At 40.3% G+C, this 26582-nt stretch overlaps 3 protein-coding genes across 5 annotated transcripts; 1 reads left to right on the top strand and 2 right to left on the bottom strand.

Moving 5' to 3' along the window:
• Window positions 1–2291: 2291 nt before the first annotated feature.
• On the bottom strand, window positions 2292–8885 carry mis18a (MIS18 kinetochore protein A). Of its 2 annotated transcripts, XM_068331835.1 has the most exons (6): window positions 8645–8885; window positions 8358–8424; window positions 6817–6939; window positions 6406–6508; window positions 3910–4015; window positions 2292–3710 (listed from the first exon to the last, which is right to left on the bottom strand). In XM_068331835.1, the coding sequence occupies exons 1-5, from the start codon at window positions 8880–8882 to the stop codon at window positions 3929–3931; spliced, it is 618 nt and encodes a 205-aa protein (XP_068187936.1). In that variant the 5' UTR covers window positions 8883–8885; the 3' UTR covers window positions 2292–3710; window positions 3910–3928. The 2 variants fall into 2 exon arrangements, with proteins under 2 accessions (XP_068187936.1, XP_068187935.1); XM_068331834.1 differs by having other exon boundaries at window positions 2292–4015.
• A 9862-nt stretch (window positions 8886–18747) lies between these two features.
• Window positions 18748–21436, bottom strand: LOC137606514 (gastrula zinc finger protein XlCGF57.1-like). The gene is made up of 2 exons (XM_068331789.1): window positions 21236–21436; window positions 18748–20560 (listed from the first exon to the last, which is right to left on the bottom strand). The coding sequence occupies exons 1-2, from the start codon at window positions 21405–21407 to the stop codon at window positions 19443–19445; spliced, it is 1290 nt and encodes a 429-aa protein (XP_068187890.1). The 5' UTR covers window positions 21408–21436; the 3' UTR covers window positions 18748–19442.
• A 687-nt stretch (window positions 21437–22123) lies between these two features.
• haus1 (HAUS augmin-like complex, subunit 1) lies at window positions 22124–26319 on the top strand. Of its 2 annotated transcripts, none has more exons than XM_068331820.1 (9): window positions 22124–22609; window positions 22676–22865; window positions 24973–25108; window positions 25183–25317; window positions 25437–25560; window positions 25681–25746; window positions 25835–25906; window positions 26073–26120; window positions 26200–26319. In XM_068331820.1, the coding sequence occupies exons 1-9, from the start codon at window positions 22589–22591 to the stop codon at window positions 26242–26244; spliced, it is 837 nt and encodes a 278-aa protein (XP_068187921.1). In that variant the 5' UTR covers window positions 22124–22588; the 3' UTR covers window positions 26245–26319. The 2 variants fall into 2 exon arrangements, with proteins under 2 accessions (XP_068187921.1, XP_068187922.1); XM_068331821.1 differs by having other exon boundaries at window positions 22128–22609; window positions 22691–22865.
• Window positions 26320–26582: the final 263 nt, after the last annotated feature.

The raw sequence follows: 26582 nt of genomic DNA, 5'->3' as shown, positions 1-26582 counted from the left end.
CCAAACTTAAAGTTTAGTTTTACGTAGAGCAGAAATTCTGTGAGTTTAATTAAATAAGCTCAAAGAAAAATAATGTTTCTGCAGAAAGTTCAGATACATAGAATCTCACCACAAGCAACAAAGAAAAAGGAGATCAGCATTGGTTTATACACAGCATGTTCTCCCACACATCCTTAAAGTGTGTGTCAGAACACCACGGCTATGTCAAGGTTTTATGATAGAAGTATTCAGATGCAAAGTCTCCATGATGGTCCTGGATGATTTTATATGGTGAAACAACTTGGAGAAGAAACGTGTAACACAAATCACCATTATATGGTGTATATGTAGTAAATTGCCATAACACCACAATCTGGAGATGTGTGTTGAATTCACAGATATAAGCTGTGTGACACTATTCATGAAGGCTTACAAAAGATTTGTTCATTACCTGTTTTTAACCACAAAAAATCAACACAAGGCCAACCTGATGACTTACTGCTCAGCAGGACTTTATTTCTGTCAAACTGTTCAGGCTTAGATGCTGATGACACTAATCCTGTTTTCAGCCCCCTTCTCCTCACATGAACACACGGACACAAGGGTGTCACATAACAGCAGGACAAGCCTTTGTGTTTGAAGAAAACAGGCGAAACCTGCCACACTGACAAATGTTGGGTGCTCGCCTAGCCCACACACAAACACACACACACAACCTGAATATCCTGGTTCAATTTAACAGACCAGCGCCCTCCTCCTCAGCAGCGCTCGCACACACTGAGGACAATAACCTGGCAGACCTTGGCGTACACAAAGATGTGGCAGGAAATAAACAAGCAGCTGTTTCTAATGAAGCAGGAGGCTTTGAGCGCTCAGAGGGGATTTGGGTTATTCTGTCTGACGAGTCTCTGACTGGTCAGCTATTGAGTTTGATCACAGGAACAGATGAAGGTGATTAATGAAGGAAGGTTGTAGCCTATCGGATGGGTTTACGCTTTCTCTCTAGAGGTGTTGCTGTTCATTCTGGTGAAAAAAAACTGGGCTAAGTTTCCCCAAATGCTCTTGACACTAAGATCATCTTACGTCCACTGATTCCTGAGCTTATTTTAGGAAATATAGCCAACCAGAAGAAGAGGTTTACCCACTGACCTCCAGTCAGGACAAGACAAAGAGGAGACCAATCTGTCTTAATGACTTTAGGTCTAAAAAGACTTTGAAGCATATGACAAGCAACTGAAGATGTGAAGAAATGCAGTGGTGATCAAGCAATTTAAGTGTTCATACAGATTCTCAATGATTTGAAAAAAGCATTTTGTCAATATTCGTACAGACATTATGAAGATATAATTACCTGAAAATTGATTTCATATGCTAAAGTAGGTACCATGCAAATGAACTGAAAAAAATATATTTCTAAAATGATTTGATTTTGGCTGAAATTTGACATGCACAGACAAAATATAATTAAAACAGAATTGGTCACAAAAAGCTGTGATTGACTGGTGTGGTGTGTCTTTTTTTGTTAATAAAAATAAATATTATGTTGGATATGATTTAAAAGAGGCAGAAAGAAGTGCAGATCATAATTTATGATTAAAATATTATTTTTATGACAAAAATTTCAGAATGTAACAAGTGCCACAAAAACACTTTCTACCTTAGTCACTTTATTGCAATTCCAACAGTGGAACTGAATACTAAGGAAAAATTACTGAATTAAATTACTATCAGGAAAAAATGTGATTTTCATTTGATGGAAAACAACAAATATATTTTGTAAGTTGGCACACAGGTGGCACTCCTTGAAATATTTTCTCTCTCAAAAACAAGATCACACATTCGATCAAAGAGCGCAGCTCCACCAATAGGATTTCAGTGTCTGTGGCAACAGCAGCATCAGTTCGAGCTGCTATTGGTGCGGCTCTTCACACAGGAAGCGCTGCAATTGGCCGACAGCACGCCAAGGCTTCATTGCCTCCATGGCAACATTGCTTCCTTATTGCTTAGGGAAGGTGAAAAGGAGGGAAAGAGGGGAGGCGACTTTCACTCAGACACCATCTCTGCATTATTCATCCTTTGTCCCGGAGTGCATGTAGAGTGTGTGTAACCGTACTGACTGATGTGTGTTTGTGTTTCTATGTTGGTCTTGGTTTAAGAAGTAATGATTGGTTGAGACTCCAGGGGTGAAAGGGTTGAAACCGGTGCAATGATTGCATTCAGCAGTGCAATGCATACAGCAACACTGTCTATATTTAAAACCGCAAATTTGAGTTCAGAGGCCGTCGGGTGAACCGTTCAGTGATGCTCAACTCCAAGGATTCCAGCCTTTAAGCTTTATTACTATAAATGGATCAACAAACAAACAAACAAACAGGGAGATCTTCTTCCAAATGCATCATAACAACACACGTGGACAGCATGCCGGCTGGTTTGCATCACTGGTTCTTCCCTGTGTGTTTGTGGGTAGCTCATCTTCAACGCACCACCAACCACCAGCAACAACAAAAACAACCACGAGGCTTGTTTGTTGTTGTTTTGACATCCACCCTCCCACCCCACCCCAGCAGTCAGAGAAGGGAGAATTAGAGGGAGGGAGAAAGAGGTGCATGGGTGGGGTTTCAAGAGAGAAAAACATTTCACATGGATTAGGGTGGGGGTTCGTTCAGGACTCCTCCCGTGTAGGCGTCTGTGCATGAACGGGATAACGTCTGTTGACAGGCATGCTGGCCAGTGAGCTGGCTGGCTGTTGCTCCGATGGTGAGCACGATGACGAGATGGCAACAGGCACTCAGTATAGCACGTGCTTAGTTGCCATCGCAACCTGCCCTTGGATACAGAGTGCTGGTTGGCCGTTTCTAACTGTTGTTGTTCTGTGAGGCTGATGAAACCTCGTGGATGAGGGAGGGTAATCTGTGCAGCATGCAGACGCTTTCCCGCCTTGTTAGAAAGTGTTGCTGGGCACATCGGAGGTCTGTTAGTAAACAAACACTCATCCTTTAATATAAGAACCCCCACCCCTTCTTACCCCCCAAAAAATCCCTGAAGCCGCTATTTAGCTCTTAAATCCGAGGTACCCCACTAATTACAGTCGGGGCAGGATGAGCCTCTCATTTCCAACAAAATGAAAGCACAGAGCTATCAAAATAATAAAAATTATCTGCCGTACTTGCTTAAATCCTTGACGTCAGACTCACGATAAGGAAACACATTTTTAGGCAATTTTAACACTTTATCATACAAAAACATTTCAGAAGAAAACAGTTTGTACAGCTTTGAACATGAACAAATAAAAGAAAATTCAATAACACTTAACTGGATGTAAATAACAAACTGCGCTTAATGTTAGATAATGTTTGAATATTCCTGACTGACATCCAGGCAACATTAGGAAGTGCATGTTTCATTTGAAAGGTGAAAATATTGTTTCAATGCAAATTCCTCTACTGCTGTTCACTTCTGATCACAACAACACAAACAGAAACACAACCAGGAATCTTTTAAGGCTTTCAGGAGAACAAAGAAAAAAAGAGTGTGTGGCCTCCCGTGCCCAGATCAATAAGATATTGTGCTGAGTGTGCAGCTTGCCTGATTAAATCCTGCACAAATAAACATTCTGCTCGTAGCATACGTTCAATCTGCCCCGAGATGTTCAGAGAAGGTGGTGCTCTCAACCACAGGAGCCGAGCTGCCAACGTGATTGATTACAAGCGCTGCAAGTCTTTGTTCCACTGCTGGTAAACGGGACAAAGGCAAGTGGAAGTTGTTGTTCACGTTGGTGAAGGTTTTTACACACAAGGTGGGACAAGGACAAAATGTGTAACTGATCTAATGTGAATGACATTAAATTTAGAAGAACCACGAACGTGAAAGCGGAGGTGAATGATAACGTTATTCAATTCCTCACATTAAACACTGGGACGAAAGACCCACCCAGACAAAATGATGTCCGTTATTGTCGTGCGTCATCGCGTCCTTCCTGAAGGCCAGCTTCAATTTCTTCCATCCTGAGTCCCATGGACATAGCCAGCATTTTCACCTGGGAAGTTTGGGATCAGACAAGAGAGAGATGGGGAAGATTTTGAAAAGAGCCGGTTTGGGAATGTTAAGATGAAAATGAAGGGCAGAGAACAGTGGGGAAAAAGAGGGGCATAAAGATAATTAGAAAACAGGGAAAAGAGAGAATGAGAAAAGCAAGTGGGGAAGTGGTCAGGGATGGATGGGTGGGGGCGGGGGGAGGGGGAGGGGGAGGGACAGGTCAGTGAGTGTAAAACATGAAACACCCAAACAACTGTCTGCCATTCCAACCAACTGACAGACAGACAGAATACATTAAGTGTGGCGACAGGAGAGACGAACCCGTCATCAGAAGCAGACTAACAAGGACAAAGAACATGAGGAAAGGCTGGATCTGTTTAGGAAACAATCCCCAATATTTAACAAGTGAGAAAAGGCTGCAACCACGAATACTTTCAGGTCAACCATTAATTAACTGAGATTTTTTTCTCAAACAAATTCAGTTTAAAAATGTTGAGGAAAGTAAAATGTTTCAAAATCCCAAGCAGCTAAATCTTCAGACAGCTAGTTTTCATTCAAATCAATTAAATTGGGAAAAACAGCATCTTAACAGGTGAAAGGAAGAAACCAGTGACCTGCTTTCCTTTCATTTGCTTAACAGATGACTGAAATCATGACCAGACTGTTCATTCATTCTGTCAGTAAAGTAACCCATGAATCAACTAATGTCTAAAATGATGAATATCTATAAATGAGCTTAAAACAACCAACAGGGCCAAAAAAATTAGCAGAAATAAAATATGACTTAAAAATGGCAAAATGCTAATTTTAACCAAGTTCACATACTAAAAGCATTTTAATAGACACCAGATATTATCAGCATTTGATGCAGACAGTTGTTTTTGGAAAAGCTGTTTCATACACACATTGTATGGATTTAAAAGTGAAAGATGGAAAAACAGAGCTGATGGAAAGATGGATAACTTATCCTAGACATACCGCCACGACTTAATAAAGAAGATGAAACAAAGCAATAACCTTACCACAATGAGTCAAACAAAAGCCTAATAATGAATACATGAAGAACACACCAAAAAAGTGGTACTGTAGCACTGAGTCAGACTATTGTTCATCCGACACAAACAGGAACTAAACGTAGACAACGTCATGGTCAAGTTAAGTTAGATGGTGACTAATGCTAATCCAAGGGAATATGAGGTAAGCCTTATGACATAATGGTCTTGAACACTCTTTGTTTGATAAGACACATTGTGTCAATCTATAGGAGTTCCAACAGATGATTTGTTTTGGACCATGATTACTTCCACTAGTCACAAGTACTTGGATAAATTCCAAAAGACAGACAAGATCAATGACACAGTGAATAGTCTGAGACTATAGATGGGTCAAACGTCAATATAAGGACATAAAATAACATACAAGGACTTGCTGCTCAGATGCAGTGTTTGTTTTCTTTTTATAAATATATGGGTAAGGAGGAAACATCTTGTGACATAACTCAGTTGTCACCATGATGTGCCACGTTTTAAACAGGCCTCACATTTTAGCTGAATATAGCATTACTGTATATTCAGCTATAATGACAAGGACGCTTCCCGTCCAAAACATATTTTTCCTCAATCAAAGATTCCTCAACATGCTCTCCAGGACATCTATTGTCTTTAGAATTGAAAAGTGGAGGAGTTCTGGATAGTATTTACGGTGCTAACGCCATCTGCTGGCCAACCTGTGGTAGTCGGATTTTTTTCTCTCCTCCAAACAAAGGAAATGCTACAATAATTATGGAAAAAACAAAGACGGTATTCCAGAAAAAATGTAAGTATAGACTAATAATAGTAATAACAATAATAAGAAGAACAGTAATAGTACTACTAATATAACAACAATATTAATAAGAAAAACAACAAAATATTTTTTTATTTATACTATAAACCGTTTTAACATAAATGTATTGAAATGTTAAAATTTAAATGTGGTTATCAAAAACATAAGACCTAGGACATGAATATTGCAGGGGATAACAAGAAAAGATGAGGTAATGTCTGATCCAAACGTCTGCCCGTCAGAGCAGCGAGGGCTTCCCAGAACAAACCTGATGTCACCAGTAGGACACAAATAATCAATGAGCAAGTGCTGCTCTAAAGCAGGATGATCCAACCACAGTGAATCATGTCATCCTGGGAATGTTCAGTGCTGACCTGTAGTCTCTGATCAACTTTACAGGTCAACAATAAAAATTAAAAAACTGAACATTTCTTAAATAGAAAATAAAATAAGACGGATTCACAATTTCATGCCGTACTTGAAATATTCTGTCCAGCAGATGAGACATTTTGTTTGGCAGCAAAAGAACATCAGAGAGCACAAAGAAGGGCAGCAGTAGTAAATTACCTCCATCAGCTGTTGTTCAACAATGCCTCTGTACTCCAGTGTGACTGGCTGCTCTTTGGGGCCATCTGCTGCCAACTTCTGAGTTGCAGAGCCCAGCACATAGCTGGAGAAGGTTCAAAGCAGAGCATCAGGCTGAAAAATGCTGCTATGGTCATATGTATTGGTAGCAAATATAATTATTGAAACTCATAATGAAATTCAATGTACAGCAAAAAAGTGGGACTGGAGGGGGAGAATATTTTCTCCAGTAACATCCAAAGGAGACAGTATGACGTACAGTCTCACAGTCTGAGGGTAGGTCATTACTGTCGTGTAAGCACTTCATGGATATTCAATGCTTTTCACAGCAGACACTCAGGATTTAATCAAAATGGATGAAATTACATGAAACAAATGTCAAAACCAACATACCTTTCGATGTCTGCTACATTCAAACAGAATGTAAATCTCTTGTGATCCAGGCTCTTAGGTGTGGAGGCATAAACCATGCCAAGCACTGAGTGGCAGCCTCGACAGAACAGATCCAAGATCAAACTACAGAGAGGAAGTTACAGAAAAAAAAGACAAATGTTTTAGACAAATCAGATTTTACAAAAAAGGTAAAACAACTTTAGCAAATAATCAACGATTTAATTTTTCTGAGAAAGCCCATACAAATATGGTCAGTTGCATATTTAAACAATACAGTATATAATTTAATTATATCTAATTTATTCATACACACAGACACACTGATAGACTACCTTTCTTTTTACTGTGCACTGCAGAATAAAATAATGTACATTTCAGGTTTATATAAAAATGCGAACAACAAATGGGATATCCATTCTGCAGCAATGGATAATCAAGCCCCCAAAAGTAGGTGCTACCAATTCATCTTACTTACTTACAAGCCCCTCTAGCTGCATGAAAATAGTGTTGGAACACACTTTGGTATCATACCATTCTGAGTATTATTTGAACAATATTGTACAGCATAGTGTAGTTAACGATAGAAGAGAGACAGACCATCACAACACTTAAAAATGTAGGTCTTTCCTACTGAGAAATTGCCAAGTAAGTCAAACTGCTATGAAAGTCAAGGATGTCAGTTTGGAGGAATGCTGATAGGAAGAGGTCTGGCAGAGCCAAAGCCACAACAGTTCGTGACTGATAGGTGAGTCACAGGACAACAGCTTCAAGCACAGCTCAATGGTGGTCAAAGGAAGCAAGTCTCAGTTTCAACAGTGAAGAGATGACTACAATTTCAAATTTGATGGGTCGAGTTGCAGCAAGAAATCCACTGCAGAATAAGAACAAGAGTATGGCAGACTGGAGGAAGGTGTTCTGCAGCACCCTCTGGGACGTGCCTAGTTGGTCGGGGTTCATCCTACAGACATAGTAACCCAAAACATAAGTCCAAGCTATGCCGGAACTACCTTAAGAAAAAAGAACTCTCTTGAAATATGGAGTGACCAGCACAGTCTCCAGACTTAAACTTAACTGCGCTGGTTTGGGATGAACTAACCAGGTGAGTGAAAGCAAAGCAACCTACAAGTGTTCCACATTTTTGGGAAGAATTGTCTGAAGAAAATTTGATGTCCATTGAAGAAAGAATGTTACGAGTGTGTTCAACTGTAACATCATGGCTACATTAATGAGTCAAAATTTAGAATGTTATTGTGGTTTCTAACTTGATTCCATGATTTCTTTTTTAACAAATTGTTTATTTGTACTATGCTTTAATTTCAGAGTACAATAGATGGAGAAATTAAGCTGGATCATTTTCTATGATATTCTGGAAACACACACACACACACACTACCCAATAAAGCTATAATTTGGCAGGTAGAAGTCCACCATTGGGCTACTTCTGCATGATATTCACGTAGAACTTGAATTAAATTGGGTATTTCTACATTATATTTTTACTGACTACTTTGTGCTTCCAGCAGCCATCAGGACTGTCTTACCAGAGAGACCGTTTGCCCACTTCATGCAGGCGATTTTCCTTTCCAATCACAACGTTGTCAGTGACCTCTGAAATAAAAGCATCACAAATACGTCAACAACAGCTTTCCGGGAGCTGTCAGCTCACACTCACACCATGTTTTCCCCTCTGCAAGCTGCTCATCTCAGGGCACACATTCTGTGTGTTAACATATAGAAATGCATGTACTAACATATATGAATGCATGCACTAACATACAGTGTATATAAATGCACGTAGAATCAGTACGAGTGTAAAGCCCAGACTCACGCTTCAACCTGATCTGGTTCTGTCCGTCTTCGCTCCCATCCCAGGACATGGTGTCTCCAATTGGCAACTTGCACTTCCCACAAATAAAGACTGCCGGTCGGTCGTCAACGTCCTCCTCGTCCTCCTCCGCCTGGCCAGATAGCTCTTCTTCCTCGACAGAGGAGTCCACGCTGGACGCGTCATACGTTAAATTCATCCTGTTCAGTAGACATTTTTCCGGCGTTCCTCTCGTCGCCATTTCTCCTGGTGTGTATTCACAACAAGCTATTCGAAATTGCGCGGCTAACAAGGTCAGAGTAAAAGTCCCGGCGGGTAGTTCAACATGATTCCCTTCTAGTACTTCCGTTTTTACCGGAAGCGGAAAGTGTTCGTAATTTTTAAGTGTTTTTAGTTTAAATTTAAATAAGAAGTCAAACCCAACGTAAAACAACTTGTGCTGATTTGTTATATAACTACGACTTTCGAGTGAGAAAATAAAATGACATAAATGTGAGAACATTCAAATCAGTTGATGAAAATGAATGTATATGAATCGAAGAGTAGCGTGTGGAATCTACTTCACCGGCTCGACGTCATGCGTCACTGTCAGATGACATTTAGACGGAAGTAGATCTCATGTCATAGCTTATTTGAAGATACTTGATTTATTTGTATAATATATTTATTTTGCGGTATAGGTTTTGATGCGGGGATTGCTTCTTTATGAAAAATGTGTGACTAACTCTGAACAAGAGGACGTGTATGTTGTTTTGCAGTTAAACCTGCCTCAGAAATAAAAAGGCACTCTCTTTAATCTGAATATTTAAGATAATATTTTCTCTTAAAAAATATTTGTGTACGTCAATATTTTGATACATTTAAATATTTTTTTCAACGTGAATTATTGCATACTTTGTTTTGCTCTATTTATGCTCTACCTGACATATATTGTTGTCTGAAAAAATAAAGGAATCTTTTCCAGGCATAATTTGTCTGCATGTTCATCCACTTAAAAGTAATCCTGAAATCATATAGAATTGTGGGTTGAGTGTTTTGTTATATCCCTGAAAGTAATGTAAATTGTGGCTGTAACTACGGCTCCAGGAGACTGAATGATGACATCACCATGGTCTTTATATTGAATGATGCCATCCTTCTACCTGTGTGACCATAATAACAATGGACAATGACTGACCTTCAGAAGTCATAATACCTCTTCCTCTTGACTGAAAAGCCTTAGCCCATTACAAGAGATGGTGATGGCATCTTAGAGCTATAGTCATAACTTACGATCCATTTCAACCTTACTTTGAACGTCACTACGGTCTTTACATTGGAGTTATTTCAACATTGTCATGAACAATGGAGGAATCTTACATCTCGCTAGTGGGATCAGTAGCCAACATAAATAAGAACAGTTGACACTGATTGTTACAGATGTCACAGAGACCTATAAAATCTGTTACATATGCATGGAGCATCCCATGGTGTAGCTTTACATGTCTCTAAGAACATCTCCCTTCAGAGCTGCCTATGAAGTGGCCCCACTGCGAGTGAAGTAGGTCACTACACCTTTAGGGACTGGGTAACTTTGGCTGGAGTAGGTCTTAGCGTTAGCTTCCATTAATCATTGTGACAGATTCTGCTTAAAAAAATGGGAAGCTGAGGGGCTTACACCATAACATGCAAACAGTTTAGTATGCTCCTGTCTCAGCAATTCCCCTACATTTATAATAAGTCTGAAGTGGTTGACTCGACACAGAATATAAAGAGCAAAGAAAGGGTTTGGATTCCGACTTATGCACTCATCATGCATGCTCACTATCTTGGGAGAACTTATAGCTAAAAGGAATGCAGTCTTATGTGACAGATACTTTAAGTCTGACTACTCCAGAAGTTTATTTCGGGCAGCAGCCAATGAGCTCAACACCATGGGGAGATCCAAAGATAGAGCCTTCTGACTTCTGCCTGGATTTGAATGATGAGCACTTTTCAAATACAGTAAATTACACAACACACTTTGTCCAGAACTCAGTCCACTCAGTCCAGAACATTCCATTCCTAGGAATAGGTAAGATTCTGCTCAGAAACCTTAAATTCCTGGGATGGCAGATACCGCACCACGAGAAGTGTGAGGGATCTGTCTATGACATGATAAATATACTGTAACCTATGGGTAAATACCATTGGCATCATTAACGCTTGCTTGAGACAGAAGGAAACAGGACATTGCTCTTAAAACCTGATTTTGGTTTATTTCTCATTGAAGATTAACTGTTACTTCTGGTTGCAACTAGGAGATATACACTGTACGTTGTTTTACAGCATAATTTACCTGAGAGAATAAAAAGGGATTCTCTTCAATATATTTATCACAAAATACATTTCAGGGTCTTTATATGTTTAAATGTTTTTAATATGAATTCATTACATAGGCTGTCTTCTACATTACATGGACAAAATATGGAAGAGTGGACTAAAGGTTTCTCAGGACTATCAAACACTGGAGATCATGTATTTGAGTCATTGTTGACCTTCACTAACATTTGAGAAACAACAACCAATGACATCACTTTTTTATTTCATTAATACTTGTAGCGACTTCCAAACCAATAAGTCGCTGAGAGGCTGACGACGGGGCCCTCCTTTGTCAGACGCGCTTCCAGGCAAAAATCACCACGATACATAAAAATACGTTTAATCCTTTATTAACAAAAAAAATAATAATCAACTCATAAAAAACTGTTCACAAACTCATATAAGCGACTCACAAAGACGTATCAATAAAAACGTTGCGTGATGTGTTGCGTTTTGCGTGTTTGCGGCGGTCAACAAAAAATACGGCAACCCCGCTCACCCTCTCTCTCTCTCCTCCACACAGGTGAGAAGATACCCTATTTAACCTATATTGACGTTCACGCCCACATCCATTTAACCCACTTATTCCTTCAATGAGATCACAAAAACAACAACGTCACAAATAACAACAAATACAATATTCGAACCATCATCATATCATCTCATTATACAAAATACCTGTACATTCATTCATGGCTCCTACACTCCAGCCCCTAATTATTAGGATAACACATAATAATTACCCACATTCATATTATAGGAGGCATGAAACAGTTAAAGGCTTAATATCATTTAAGTCCATAACACATATCTTGTCTTCCGTCTTCTTTCTTCCTGTGTCAGAAGTAAAGGCAACAACCAGTCTGTCAAAAGATGTTTTTAGCCATCAGTCTTTAGCAAGTCAGTCAAAATCAAAGTCAAACTGGGAGTCAAAGCATTCCAGTATTCAGCAGCTGCTCCTCATCCAGCTTCAGCCTCCTGTAGTAGACAGATCTTTGTTATTGGACGATCCAGACAACTGCTCTTTGTTTTAATCCGCACCTGACGCACAAATCCTCGTTTGTCTGGAAAGGTTTGAAGGACCTTTCCCATGACCCAGGAATTTCGAGGAGCCGTATTGTCCATAATGAGCACTATATCTCCAGGGACAATATTGCGCTTCACTCTGGTCCATCTCTGACGCTCCTGTAGTTGTGGTAAGTATTCTCTAACCCACCTTTTCCAGAATAAATCTGACATGTATTGCACCTGCTTCCATCGCCTGCGAGCATACACATCCGCCTCCTGGCAGTCTCCTGGTGGTAATGATGGTAAGGTTTTTAACAGCAACAGGTGATTGGGTGTCAATGCTTCCAGGTCGTTTGGATCTGTAGATGCTTTGGTAATCGGCCGGCTGTTGATTATGGATTCCACCTCACAAAGAACTGTGTGAAGTCCCTCTTCATCCAGATTTTGCACATTCAAAGTAGAATTTAGGACTTTTCTCACCGAACGGATTAGCCGCTCCCAAGATCCTCCGTGATGCGAACCAGCAGGGGGGTTAAAGGTCCATTTAATTCCTTTCTGGAGAAGTGCATTATTGATCTGAGACTGGTTCCACTGTTCAATAGCTGTTCTCAACTCACGCTCCGCTCCAATGAAATTTGTCCCATTGTCTGAGCGCAGTTCCTGAACTTGACCTCGTCTTGCTATAAAGCGTCTGAGTGCATTTATGAAGGAGTCGGTGTCCAGTGAAGTTGCCACTTCAATGTGAATTGCACGTATAGCCAGACAGGTAAAGATAACACCATATCTCTTCACAACACTCCTTCTGCTCTTCACCTCAAACGGTCCAAAATAGTCCACTCCAACATGAGTAAATGGTGGCTCATCTGGAGTTACTCTCTCAACAGGTAGATCTGCCATCTGCTGGAACAACGGCTGAGCGTTCAGTCTACGACAGATGACACACTTGGATAAAACGCTCCTTATAGCTGTACCAGCCCCAGTAATCCAGTACTTCTCCCGCAGTTTGGCTAGCATGTGGTTACGGCCGCCATGTCCCACCTCTTGGTGAATATGCCTCAGAAGCATGTCTGAGATATGGAAGTCCTTAGCCAGTATTAGGGGATGTTTAGCCTCCGTGGGCATAGATGATCTGCTCAACCGACCGCCAACTCTCAGAACACCATCTTCAACACGTGGGCAAAGTTTATAAATGTGGCTATGGCCCTTAACACTTTCGCCATTTTGCAGCCTGGAGAATTCTTCTGGAAACTTCTTCCTCTGGCAGAACCTGATGATCTCCAGTTCAGCCTTCTCCAGTTCCTCCACTGACAGACAACTTGGAACTATCTTCCTCTTGAAAGCATCCATATCTTCCTCTAAAGAACATCTTTGTTGTATCACATCCAAATTAGACTGTGAAAGTTCGGTGTTCAACTGTTTCCTCTTCTTGTAACAAGCCAAGAGCCAGTCCTTGAATCTCAACATCCAAGCCACGGATCTTTTCAGACCAGTCCAAGATGAAAAGTAAGTGATCATGCGAGTCACAGCATCACTCTCTTCTCTGGCCTGTACAGCATTCACAACAGCAGCATTCTTGATCTCAGGGTCATCTGGTGGAAGCTGATGAACGTCCTCAGGATTAACAGGCCATATACACTCAGGTTGACAGAGAAAAGGCGGACCCAAAACCCATGTTAGATTCTTGAGGAATGCATCCACTTTCAAACCTCTAGAGGCTACATCGGCTGGGTTGCTTGCAGTGTCAACATACCTCCATTGAGAAGACCGTGAGACCTTGAGAATTTCTGAAACTCGGTTGGCAACAAAGACTTTGAACCTGGAAGTCTCATTCTTGATGTATTTTAGCACGGATGCACTGTCTGTCCAAAATACAGAATTGTGAAGTTCCATTTGCAACTCTCTCCTCCACAAGACATCAATGCGGCTTGCCATGGTGGCAGCAATGAGTTCCATACGAGGGATGGTAACCGACTTAAGTGGAGCTACCCTAGCCTTTCCCATGACAAAAGCACTGTGCACTTGTGAGCGTGTGCTATGCAACAGCAGGTAAGTCACTACTCCGTAGCCATCTTCACTTGCGTCACAGAAATGGTGCAGCTGTGCTGTAGTTGTTTCTCCAAAGTCTGGTGGTTTCAGGCATCTCATGATGTTAAAATTCTCTAGACGGCACAGTTCCTGCAGCCAAGTCATCCATCCATGAGCAACTGAGTCAGGTATGATGTCATCCCAGCCAAGTGATTTCCTGCACAGGTCCCTTAAAATTTTCTTGGCAAGCAACACAACAGGGCTCAGGATTCCAAGAGGATCGAAGATGGAGCTGACAGTTGAAAGAATTCCTCTCCTGGTGAGTGGTCTGTCCTTAATGATGATCTTGAACTTAAAACTGTCAGACTGGATGCACCATTCCACACCAAGCACTCTCTCCAACGGTAGCTGATCCTGATCCAGGTCCAATCCTTTCGTGTCCTTAGCTCTGTGACTTTCAGGTATTACAGTCATAACCTCACGTCTGTTGCTTATCCATTTCCTAAGCTGGAAACCACCCTTCGCACAGATGGAGACAAGGTCATGATAGAGAGATACAGCTTTGTCTTCTGAAGGCACAGACACCAGACAATCATCGACATAGAAGCAATGTAGGACCTTATCAATCACCTCTTGGCTGAACTGTTCTTTATTATCTTCTGCACATTTCCTGAGAGCAAAGTTGGCGCAGCTGGGAGATGAAGTCGCGCCAAAGAGATGCACCAACATCCTGAAATCTCTGAGTTCTTGATTTAAATCTCCATCAGGCCACCAGAGAAACCTCAAGAAATCGGCATCTTCAGCTGGCACCCGTACTTGGTGAAACATGGATTCAACATCTGCCAAGATTACCACTGGTTCCTTTCTGAATCTGGTCACCACCCCAATCAATGAACTCGTCAGATCTGGACCTTGTAGGAGCTGAGCATTAAGAGATGTTCCTTGGAAACTCGCTCCACAGTCAAAGACAACTCTTATCTTCTTCTTTGTTGGATGGTAAACGCCATGGTGGGGGATATACCAGACCTTGCCATTGCAGCATTCCAACTCCTCTTCAGGCACCTTTTCTGCATAACCTTTGGCAACCAGATCATTCATAAAGGCTGTGTAGTCTGAATAGAACGATGAGTCCTTCAAAAGCCTTTTCTTCAGGTACTTGGCACGTTGCTCCACAATTATTCTGTTATTTGGCATGTTGAGTTCCTCATTCCTTAACGGTAAGCCAATCTGGTAATGGCCATTCACTTGCTTTGCTGAGTTTGTAACCAAGTCCATAAACCTTTGATCCTCTCTTGACATTCCAGGTTGCTCATCCATACTGCATTCAGGGAAATCCATCTTGAACTGTTGTTGCCAAAGTTCATCCAAATTCACAACTGACACTCTGTTCACTGACAACTCTGGCTGCTCGCAATCCATTGCTTCCTCACGTTCTACCTTCAGAGGTCCATTCACAGTCCATCCCAGCATCGTCCTGATAGCATAGGGTCCTCCATTTACACTGTGAATGATTTGCAATGGTTCCAAGGCCTTAGGAACATTTGTTCCAATCAACAGTTCAATCTCCGCATCTATTTCAGGCAAACAAACTTGTTTTAAATGAGGCCATCCCTGAAGATCCCTCGGTCTTGGAATGTTCCCACTGTGGACAGGCATACGCTCCTGTGTGAAAGTTTTGGGCAGTTCACAGAAATTATCATACTTTAAGCCAGAAACTTCCAATCCCGACACGATATGGCTGCTCACCACCTTTTCTTGGCCCATCGTCCGCAAAAGAATACGTGTCTTCTTTCCTCTGAGGCCAAGCTTGTGCATCAGCGCCTCTGTGCAGAATACTGCTGTACTTCCTTGATCTAAAAAGGCATATGTGGTAACAGTTTTGCTGCCCTTTTTTGACTTAATTTGTACAGGTACTATAGGAAGTTTACAATCATGATCACCAGCCCCAGTTAGACCACTTGACACTAGGGTGCGGTCCACTGTTATCTCTGATTTCTCCTTTTCTTGTTCAGAGTCCTTTGCTTTTTCCTTTGGAGGGATATGAAGAATAGTTGGATGTAGGAGACCACACTTTGCACAAGAAATACGTTTTCTGCAATCTTTGCTGACGTGTCCTGTACACAGACAGCCAAAGCAGACACCTTTTTCTCGTAAGAAGCCTATCTTCTCTTTGTGGGTTCTTCTCTCCAACTGAGGACACAAATCCAATGTATGTCCGCCTTCACAACAAAGACACATCCTCCTTGAAGCTTGAAGCTGTTCCTTCTCTTTGGTTCTGGGTTGAGTTTTGATTCCTACTGGAGCTACAGTGGTGGCAAAGCTTGTTCCTTTCATCCCAGTGCGTGGCTGTTGCTTGAGTTTGTTCATACCTTTATTTAATGTTGCTGAGGGAACATCCTGGATATTTCCAAACACTGGGTCAGTTAAGATTTTTACTTGTCTCTCAATAAAATTGGTGATGTCACTAAATGTAGGTCTCTGATTGCGCCTCTCTTGCAACTCACAGGCTACAGTTCTCCACTTGTCTCTGAATTTGTAAGGCAACTTCTTTATAATGGCGAGCATGTTGGCAGGTAGATCTAGCTCATTCAAGTATTCCACCCCTTCCATGGCATTCGAGCAACTTCTGAGGAAAAGACTGTAGTCTTGGAGAGCCTTTACGTCCTCTGTTTTGATGGAAGGCCAAGACAGAGCCCTTTCCATATATGCAGAAGCTACTTTCTGCTCATTTCCAAAATGCTCCCTTAGTAGAGCTTTAGCCTTAAAGTAGCCTCTTTCTGGGTTCAAGTGCTGGCAGCTTGTAACTAGTTGCTTAGGATGTCCTCTAGTGTACTGCTCCAAGAAATAGAGTCTGTCGCTGTAGTTTTCAGTGTTTCTTTCCACACCATTCTCAAAAGCTTTAAAAAATGCATGATATTTCAATGGATCACCATCAAAAATTGGGATCTCTCTCTTTGGTAACGATGAGAGGCATTGCTGCTGTATCAGAAGGGTAGTTATTTCATTTTGCTTTCTCATAATTCCCAGCATATTGTTTTGATCCTCATTTTGTGATCTAAATCCAGCATTCCATACATCTCCATTTTGAGTTTGGGTGTTCTCATTAGCACTGTAATTCACTGAATATTGTTTTGGTTGGTTAAGTGACACAGGCTCAGAATGGATGAAGTGAGGTGCAGTTTTCTCCTTAGGCTTTGCTCCTTGGTCCACATAATCATGTTTAATTTCCTTTTGGTTCAGTGACATTTGTGGAACAAAAGAATTTGCATTAGCATTGAGAGCCTTTTGGTTTGATTTTCCCTTTTCCAGGTAAGAGTTCATTCCATCAGAATGCTTCGATAAGGAACTCTTTCCACTTCGAATGCTCTGAGATCGTAAAACGTTTAACTTAGCCATGTGCGCTGCAATATCTTCATCCAATTTAAGCTGCTCTTTCTTTCTCCTCAGACGTTCCTCTTGTTCTTCCAGCTCCTGTTTGTTCTTAAGAAGTTTCTGTCTTGCCATTAAAGCTGCCAAGTCAGCCTCAGCCTTAAGACGTGTAGAAGAAGCAGAAGAAACAGTTGACTTTCTTCTAGTAGAGGAGTTTTTGCTTCCCACATTTGATATACTGTCACTTGGTTGTACATTGTCTTGAATGTCCTCTGTCATGAATATGGACACAGCCTGAGTTGGTGTTTGATGTTCATCCTCTGTTGGATAAGGAAACACTCCTTCTCTAATTACAGCAGGATCCGAATGTCCAAAGTTGGTATTTTGTTGTGGTTCTTCAGATTCACTTAGCCACTTTTTAACCTCTTCTTCAAATGTGTTACTGTATTCCATGATGCTGGCAAACCATTCGTTTTGTTTGCTTTGTTCATCCTCAGGCAGCAGAGGAATCAACACATTATGTGATGTGATAGCATTTTCACAAAGTTGAATTAAATTCTCAAGATGAGGTTGAACATGTGAAACATTTTCCCTGCTTTTCATAAGTGCTTTCATTTCAGGTATGAGCCCTTTTATTTTATTCACGGTGATTTTGCGTTCATGCTGAAGTTTTTCAATTTTATTTGCCCAGGCCTTGGCTGTGAGTTTAGTTTCTCTTTTGCCACACTCCATTTCAACACCAGCATTCGTTTTACTCATTTTTCATAAGTTTCACTTTGACCTTTTTTTTTTCAGTTTGTACCTTTTCGATTTTTATTTATTTTATTTTATTCAATATATTTTTTGCGCATTTAAACCACATTCACAGACGAAAAAAGGGGTTCATGCAGTAATCATCATCCCACACAGCAGCAGCGCATCAGCAACGTCAGAGCGACAGAACGGAGGTTCATACATTCATTGCATGGAGATAAGTTTGGCATCAGAATGAACAACGACAATAACACTGATGCGATGAAACATCAAGTCACCAACACGCCATCGTTCCCAATGAACAAACGGCAGTCAATATGGAAGCCGCATTCCTTCCATCAATATTCAGCCTCATGCGTGCATCTACAGGTGTGGCTCACCTGGCTGTAGTTCACTTTGCCAGCGGCTCCCAATCTGTTCAACAACCAGCTCCTACCTCCGTAGTTTATCTCCGAAGATGTGGGTTTTTTTTATTCGATCCACTTCCTCCTTTTTCACTCTTGATCCTTTGATCCGTTGCGCTGTCAGATGATGTTTCCTTTCAATGCTTGCCTTTTTTGTTGACAAAAATGTAGCGACTTCCAAACCAATAAGTCGCTGAGAGGCTGACGACGGGGCCCTCCTTTGTCAGACGCGCTTCCAGGCAAAAATCACCACGATACATAAAAATACGTTTAATCCTTTATTAACAAAAAAAATAATAATCAACTCATAAAAAACTGTTCACAAACTCATATAAGCGACTCACAAAGACGTATCAATAAAAACGTTGCGTGATGTGTTGCGTTTTGCGTGTTTGCGGCGGTCAACAAAAAATACGGCAACCCCGCTCACCCTCTCTCTCTCTCCTCCACACAGGTGAGAAGATACCCTATTTAACCTATATTGACGTTCACGCCCACATCCATTTAACCCACTTATTCCTTCAATGAGATCACAAAAACAACAACGTCACAAATAACAACAAATACAATATTCGAACCATCATCATATCATCTCATTATACAAAATACCTGTACATTCATTCATGGCTCCTACAATACTACTAGCAATGCAGTCAGATGGAGGTAAACTTTACAAAAACATATTAGCGTGTCATTCATTCAGAAAAGATTTTTTTGATCAGTGAACGGAAAGTAACTTTTACAGGGTATTTCTTCCAACGTGTGAGCTTGAGACCTGCAAAAAAACTAATTTTGGACTTATAGACTACCTAAATACAATCCTGTCAGTTCACATGTAAAAGGTATACCTTTATCCAGAGAGTCTCTTATTACCGGTGTACTGTTTCCTATGTTTTACCACCTTAACCCTTCACACCGGTGTGGTGGATTACGATATGTCTTGTCAAGTTCCCATTTTGAGTAAAATGTTTCCCGCATGTTTGACAACAGTGAGGCTTCTGACCTGTGTGAATTCTCATGTGTCTTGTCAAGTTCGCATTTTTAGTGAAAGGTTTCCCACATGTTTTACATATGTAAGGCTTCTCATCTGTATGGATTCTCAAGTGTTCCGTCAAGTTCACATTTTGAGTGAAATGTTTCCCGCATGTTTTACACCTGTTAGGATTCTCATCTGTGTGAATTCTCATGTGTTTTATCATGCTCCGATTTTCAGTAAAATGTTTATCACATAATTTACAACTGTAAGGTTTCTCCCCTGTATGGACTCTCATGTGTTTTAATAAGGTATAATTTTGAGTGAATTGTTTACCACATAATTTACAACTATAAGGCTTCTCACCTGTGTGGATTCTCATGTGTTCTGTCAAGCTCCATTTTTTCGTGAAATGATTCCCACATAATTTACACCTGTAAGGCTTCTCGCCTGTGTGGATCATCATGTGTTTATTCAAGTTCCCATTTTGTGTGAAATGTTTCCCACATATTCTACAACTGTAAGGCCTCTCCCCTGTGTGGATTCTCCTGTGGACAGTTAATGCACTCTTCATTTTATGACCCTTCCCACAAAATGCACAAACATGTGAGCCCTGGCCTGTGTTTTTTTGACAGTGGGAATGAAATTTTGGCTGAAGTCCAGCATCTTGTTCACTTGTTTCTCCTGTCTTGTCATCATAGCTGTTTGAATGTAGCAGTAGGTCACTGTTTGCTGCACCTACCACAAAGCTTATAACTGGCATGTTGACTATAAGTTCCTTCTGTGCTGCACTTTCATCAGGTTTTACATATATAGTCTGATCATCGCTAGTGGCATTTTCCTCATTAGATGGAGTCAAAATGAAGTCATCAGTTTCCTGTTTCAGTACAAGCTGCTCTCCCTCCTGGCTGATGCCAAGTTCCTCCTGCTCTTCTTTCACCTGGGAACATTCTTGGTCTTCTTGGTCTCCACTTGAGCTCATCTCCTGCTTATAGAGCTTCTGGTCAACAGAAACCTCCTCCTTACAGACACATTGATGCCGGCAGTCTGGAATGACAAATATGACAAATGAAAAACAGGATGCTTATGCTAGCGCTTGATCATCCTTTAAATGTTTAATAATCCCCCAAACTGTCAAATCTACTATAACTTCAGCGTTACATGACATTTGCATTTAGGCATTTATATGATCAATAAATGGAACCAATGTCTGTGTTGGGGGTTCTCTTCGTGTAATGTCATTACAGTAATTCAAGCTTGCTGTGAATAGAGGTGATATTTCACGTTACTGGTACTGCATTGTTTAACTATAAAGACAAGCAGGAGGGTGAGGTTTTAGATTGTGAAAGGATGAGGACACCTGAGTGAAAACGGAATTTACATAGTCACCAGTCTGTCAGAAATAAATAATAACACTACTCACGATGAAAGCAACATTTGCTGTTCATACATTTTGTTTTTTCCAGATTTTGGCCACTTTTACATAACTTGTCCAGCCATTTTCATGAAAATGTAAAACTGTGACATACAGTTCAATAGGGGTAGGTTATTAAATCAAAACCCACTGAGATCTAACGGGAATCATGAGGCAAACTTGACGCCTAGGGACATTTTCATCAACACACATTAATTTTAACCCTCTGGCACGAGAATTCAAACAAGTTTCCATTATTTTTCAACCAAAAACACCTGATTCATGTTGAAAAAAAGAATTTTATATACCTATCCTGTGTAACTTTAATTCGGGTCTCCAGATGGATTCCAACAGTCTGAGCTGGTGATCAAGCTCTCGTTTATTCTCGACCACAGTTTGTATTAAGTCTTCAAATAATTCGTCATAAGCAGCCGAGAGTTCTCTTTTCACAAAATACCTCAAATACTCAAACGTTGACATTTTTGTCCACTGAGCTACTCGCGATTCAATATATTATCAGGTTCCAGGTATTTAACTTCATTTAAACGATTGTTATTGTTTATTTCCGTTTCGTGTCCCACAGCTAAAGTTCCGTCATAAAAGTGAGGACAGTGCTTTCGTTCCGCTGCAGCTGACGGAACATGAGCTAACTCATGTTCATAAAATCAATAGTAGGGGCTAATAATCCTGTCTTCATTCCAGGAGGACGTTTAATAAAATTTGACAATTTTAGTCGAATTAAAAACATAAGCAAAAAATGTAAAAGTACATTAACACAAATTAATTCTTCTGTTTTGCAGCGCTACTGTGATTAGTGTAGACATGCAACGAAATTCGCAACACTATGTACTCAAACAGTCTGGATTATTTGTACAGTAAATGTTTCTGTTTGTTTTATATGCTAACCATGTGTAACTTTAATTTGGGTTTCCAGATAATATATTTCCACTAACGACATATTTGTTTTTGTATCAGATAAATTTGCTTTAAATTATTTCGCCACAAACAACCGTGGAGTCCTTTACCATACACTCTTTTTAGTACTCAAAAGATGATATTCGTGGTCAGTTAATTAACTAAATGGAATTAATGATCTTATGTCCCATGTATTTCGATGAGTATACAATATATAGCGCACGACTTGCATTGTTTACTTCCGTAGATAACATTCCGACAAGAAAGTGATGGCAGAGTTCCGCTGCAGCTGGTGGTATTTAGTCATAACTCGACTTTATAATCTACGGAATAGAAGAAGAAGGATAATAATCGTCCCTTCGTTTCACCAAGAACGTCGGCAATCTCGTACACAGTATCCAAATTTTAAATTTCAGTCAAATTAGAATAAATGTACCATTATCAAATATGTTTTACTTGATTGAGAGACTTAATTATATCAAATTAAATTTTAAGTTGTTTTAATGTTCTTGTATTGTGTGAATTGATGGAATTATGCACTAATACTCACTTTTTATTGTTTTATTTAAAACTGGGAGTCGTATCAGTGACGAAACAGGTTGCGCTTGACACTTTCTTCTCATTGGCTCCTAACCCGGAAGTCATTGGAAGATTGTTGTTTTTTTGGGGAGGCGCGAATTCTGAAAGCAACAAAACATTACCGTCTACTCTTGGGTTATTCGACTGTCTAACTGGATTAATCCGCCATGTGTGAAAAGATCAACAAGGTAATATTCAGCCGACGTGTTCGTGAGTTCACACAGTGACTCCTGTCGATCTTTTTCACCATCCAGTCTGTTGATGCTCAGGTGAACAACTGGCTCAGCGCCGTGTTTGGAGATCAGCCGGTGCCTCAGTTCGAGGTGAACACCAGGACCGTGGACATCCTGCACCAGCTGGCGGGGTCCAGTGGGGTCCGGCGCACTGACACGGAGTTACTGATAGAAGACCTGAAACAGAAGGCATCAGAGTACGAGACTGAAGGTGAGTAGGACACACACACACGCACACACACACACACACACACACACACACACACACACACACACACACACACACACACACACACACACACACACACACACATGCACAAACAGCCATACTTAATTGTTGACTGGAGAAGAGGAAAGAATGGAGAATTATTAATCCTTTAATGTTCATGTCATTATTATGGGACCTAATTCTAAACATGTTTTTATGGGGTGGACTATATGTTATTTCAATTAAATAAATTACAGCTTTGTCTTGTTGTTATACTGGAGCGGATTTTATTTTTGAGGAGTATAACAAATGTATTGAAAGTCTTAGACCAGTAGACATCTAAGTGTTTCATGTTATTGAGATTGAGTTTTTTTCCTGTCCCTTTCTTTTTTGCAGTAGCTGTATCAGAACTATCGTGTTTATTCATGTTTATACAGAACACTGGTGGGATATTTTTTATGAGTATAGATAATAACAGACCTTACTGCACCTTACTGTGAAAAATACATTTCAGAACTGTGTGAAGATATTATACAGGCTTCACCAGTGAAAAGGTTGTGATAGGGCAATAAACAGATATTAAGAGTAAGATTTTGATCGTCATAGGGAAATTAGTAGCACACTCTAGATCAGGGGTGTCAAAGTCAAATACACGGAGGCCCAAAAAAAACCCAAATTTGCTACAAACTGAGTGCTGGACTCGTTCAATGTTAATTAAAACATATTGAATTGAACATAGCCTATTGAACCAAGAACTAACACAGTATATATTATTTAAAGATTAAATAAATAAAGAAATATTTTCTTATGGCTCTGTTAGTAACTTCAAGAGGAAACCTTTTCTACAGGCAAACAGCAGAAAAGAAATGTCCTTCAAAAACAAAATATGTTCCTTAGTATCAAGAAAAATGCATAAATGAAGTTGCAAGCATTATGAACTGAAATACATTATTGTGTGTGCATTATTGCTTGAACAATAACAATATTGTTCATCTATAGTAATAATCATTACTGTGCAAAAGTTTTTTAAAAAGTTAAAAAAAATGATTGTGCTGTTCTATGATCCTACCAATCACTGCTTTCAAATGTTAAAATAAAATAAAAAAATCAAATCAGTTGTATTCTTTCTCATGGCTCTTATCTGCAATTTTCCCTGAGTCCATTCAAATGAAATAAATATAAATAAATAAAATAAAATACAAAAATCTGGCACACAGACAAAACAATACTTCCTTCAAAGAGACATCACGTCTTGTAGAAACAAATGTAAAAATTTAACTGAATTTAAAACTAAAAATACATGCTCTGTGACGCTCACTTGTCTGAGGCTGACCCTGATACTTGATGGTGTCTCATCATTGGTACAAGTTCATCAATGTTCAGAGTCAGGTTCTGAGCTGAGGAAACCCTCTGGATTGAGTGAAAGTGTTTATCCGTCAGACGGCTCCTGTCTGATGTTTTGTTCAGCTTCATCAGAGAGAAAAATTGTTCACACACGTATGATCATACTTTGTTACTTCAAACGCATGCATATTAGTGTGTACAGGCCCTGTAAAACACACACACAAGGGATCTGTGGGGGGAGGGGGTGGGTGGTTAGAGTGGCAGGAAGCTCCATTGTGGTGTGCCACTTATGAGCGGCTGATAAAGGGGACAGTGCCTTGCTCAAGGGCCCCTCGACAGTGCTTGCTTCGAGGCGCCCTTGATCATTGGACGTCCTGTCAATCTTGTGATCATTGGACGTCTCGTTCTACCAATTGAGCCACTGCCGCCCTACTGTTTCATTTCTGAAATGTTAGCTATATCTGTTTATAGTACATGAAAAATGGAGAGAAGAATAAGCTCAATTGAGTCTAAGTGGTTCTTGATATGTGCAGTGATTGTTGCCATCTGATGTTTTTTTTAAATTTTATATCAGTCCTGCTCACCCCAGGTGTTTCTTGTGTCACAAACTTCTTTTTAGTTGACTTCAGATCTGGTGGGTCTCATCATTACTTGGGTGGCTAGTGTTTTTACGTGCATAACTTTATGTAGTTCAGTTAAATCTACACGTCCAAAATTCACATCAGAAAACATTGTTATATTCCTCGGCTGTGTTTCCAACATCTAGGTGCTCACCTCCGGGATATTCTTCTGCAAGTTGCTGGCTTATCCTTTGCAAGCTTGTCAAAGCCCACTTCAGAATACTCGTCTGCTTTAGTGGACATCGCCACGGTGCTCGGAGTCAGCGACACGTCACTAAGCAGGTACACTGCCGCTGCACTGTTAGCTTCTATTTTCTGTTTTTCCTCTGATCCTCTAATGAACATCTCTTATGTAGCTTTATGCCAGCAGTGAACAATCTTACCAGTGAACTTCTGGAAGCAGAGAAATCCAACAGGAGACTCGAGAAGGAGCTCAAGGCCCTCAGGAAGAGACTTGGAGCTACATTGGTGCTGAAGAGTAACTTACAAGAGTAAGAGCGCACATGTAGAAGCTGGCTCTTTTTCAATCTGTTGTCACATGCTATTGTGACAACAGATTGACAGTTCTGGATTATGAGTAAGGAAACAATGTGTTCTTAATTGTCTGCAGGGATATCAATAGAACTGGTAAATCTCAGGCTGTGCAGAGCGCTAAAGCAGAGGAGCGACTGCTCAACATGGACTTTGTGATTGCAAAGGCTAAAGAGCTCAGCGTCAGACGGGACAGGGCAGAGGTGTGTTTCTTAGATAGCTTGTACCTCGGTAAAAAGTGAGCCCAGCAGTTTGATGACATCAGCAGGTCCGACAGTTATTAGCCTTCATGTCGCCGTCTGTTTGATCCTCTTGTCTCACAGGCTCAACTTGTAGCTAGGAACATGGACAAGTCCCTCACTCACCAGGCCGTTGTGCAGCTCTCTGAGGTACGGTAACTTCAGCAGTCAACTACCATTGGTAGTAAAAGAATAACATTTGTGTTTTCAGTGACACCTTTCTTTTCTTAATCTGTAGGAGATCACCACATTGAAACAAGAAATAATCCCCTTGAAAAAGAAACTGGATCCTTACATGGACTTAAGCCCCGTATGTTTTTTTTTCTAAACACTTTCATTTGATCAAACTTTCCGTTTACGATCATGCATGTAATTGTGTCTCAATCCCTCTTGCCAGACGTGGGTAAATCATGTTTTAGGATTTGTCTCTCTGTATTTGGCATCATGAAATGTTTTTATCTCCTCAACCACAACAGAGTCCATCTCTTGCTCAAGTGAAAATAGAAGAAGCAAAACGAGAACTGGTGGGTATTGGAAGCTTCACTGAACGGCGGCGTACATGTGGTTACTTACTTTTTATTCTGTCGTTTTCCTTTATTACAGGCTGCAATTGACTCCCAGCTCGAGGTGAACATGGATTTTAAGTGAAGATTTCTGAAATGTTGAAATCGTCTTCCTGTTTTTTGAAAAATAATAAAGTGAATATATCCTTTGCTTGGTACCTCAGCAGTCAGTATCTGTAAACTTTGTTTTTATTTTATCTTAATGTTCTAAAAACTCTATTAGAGGCAGCAAAATGACAGCTACCAGTTCAGAAAGAGTTTTGGAATTTAAACATTTCTTTCCCTTTGATGCCAACTTTTGTTATTACAGCATCCTACTATATTTGTTACTTAGCTTCCCGATTCTTGACAAGAACTTAAAATATTTAGCTTTTTGAATAAGTCAAGTCTCAGTAGAGGTGAACATGAAAATCATGTTACTTT

The sequence above is a fragment of the Antennarius striatus genome, chromosome 13, assembly GCF_040054535.1.
Source record: "Antennarius striatus isolate MH-2024 chromosome 13, ASM4005453v1, whole genome shotgun sequence".
NCBI lineage: Eukaryota > Metazoa > Chordata > Actinopteri > Lophiiformes > Antennariidae > Antennarius > Antennarius striatus.
This window is presented reverse-complemented; position numbering and strand designations above follow the sequence as displayed.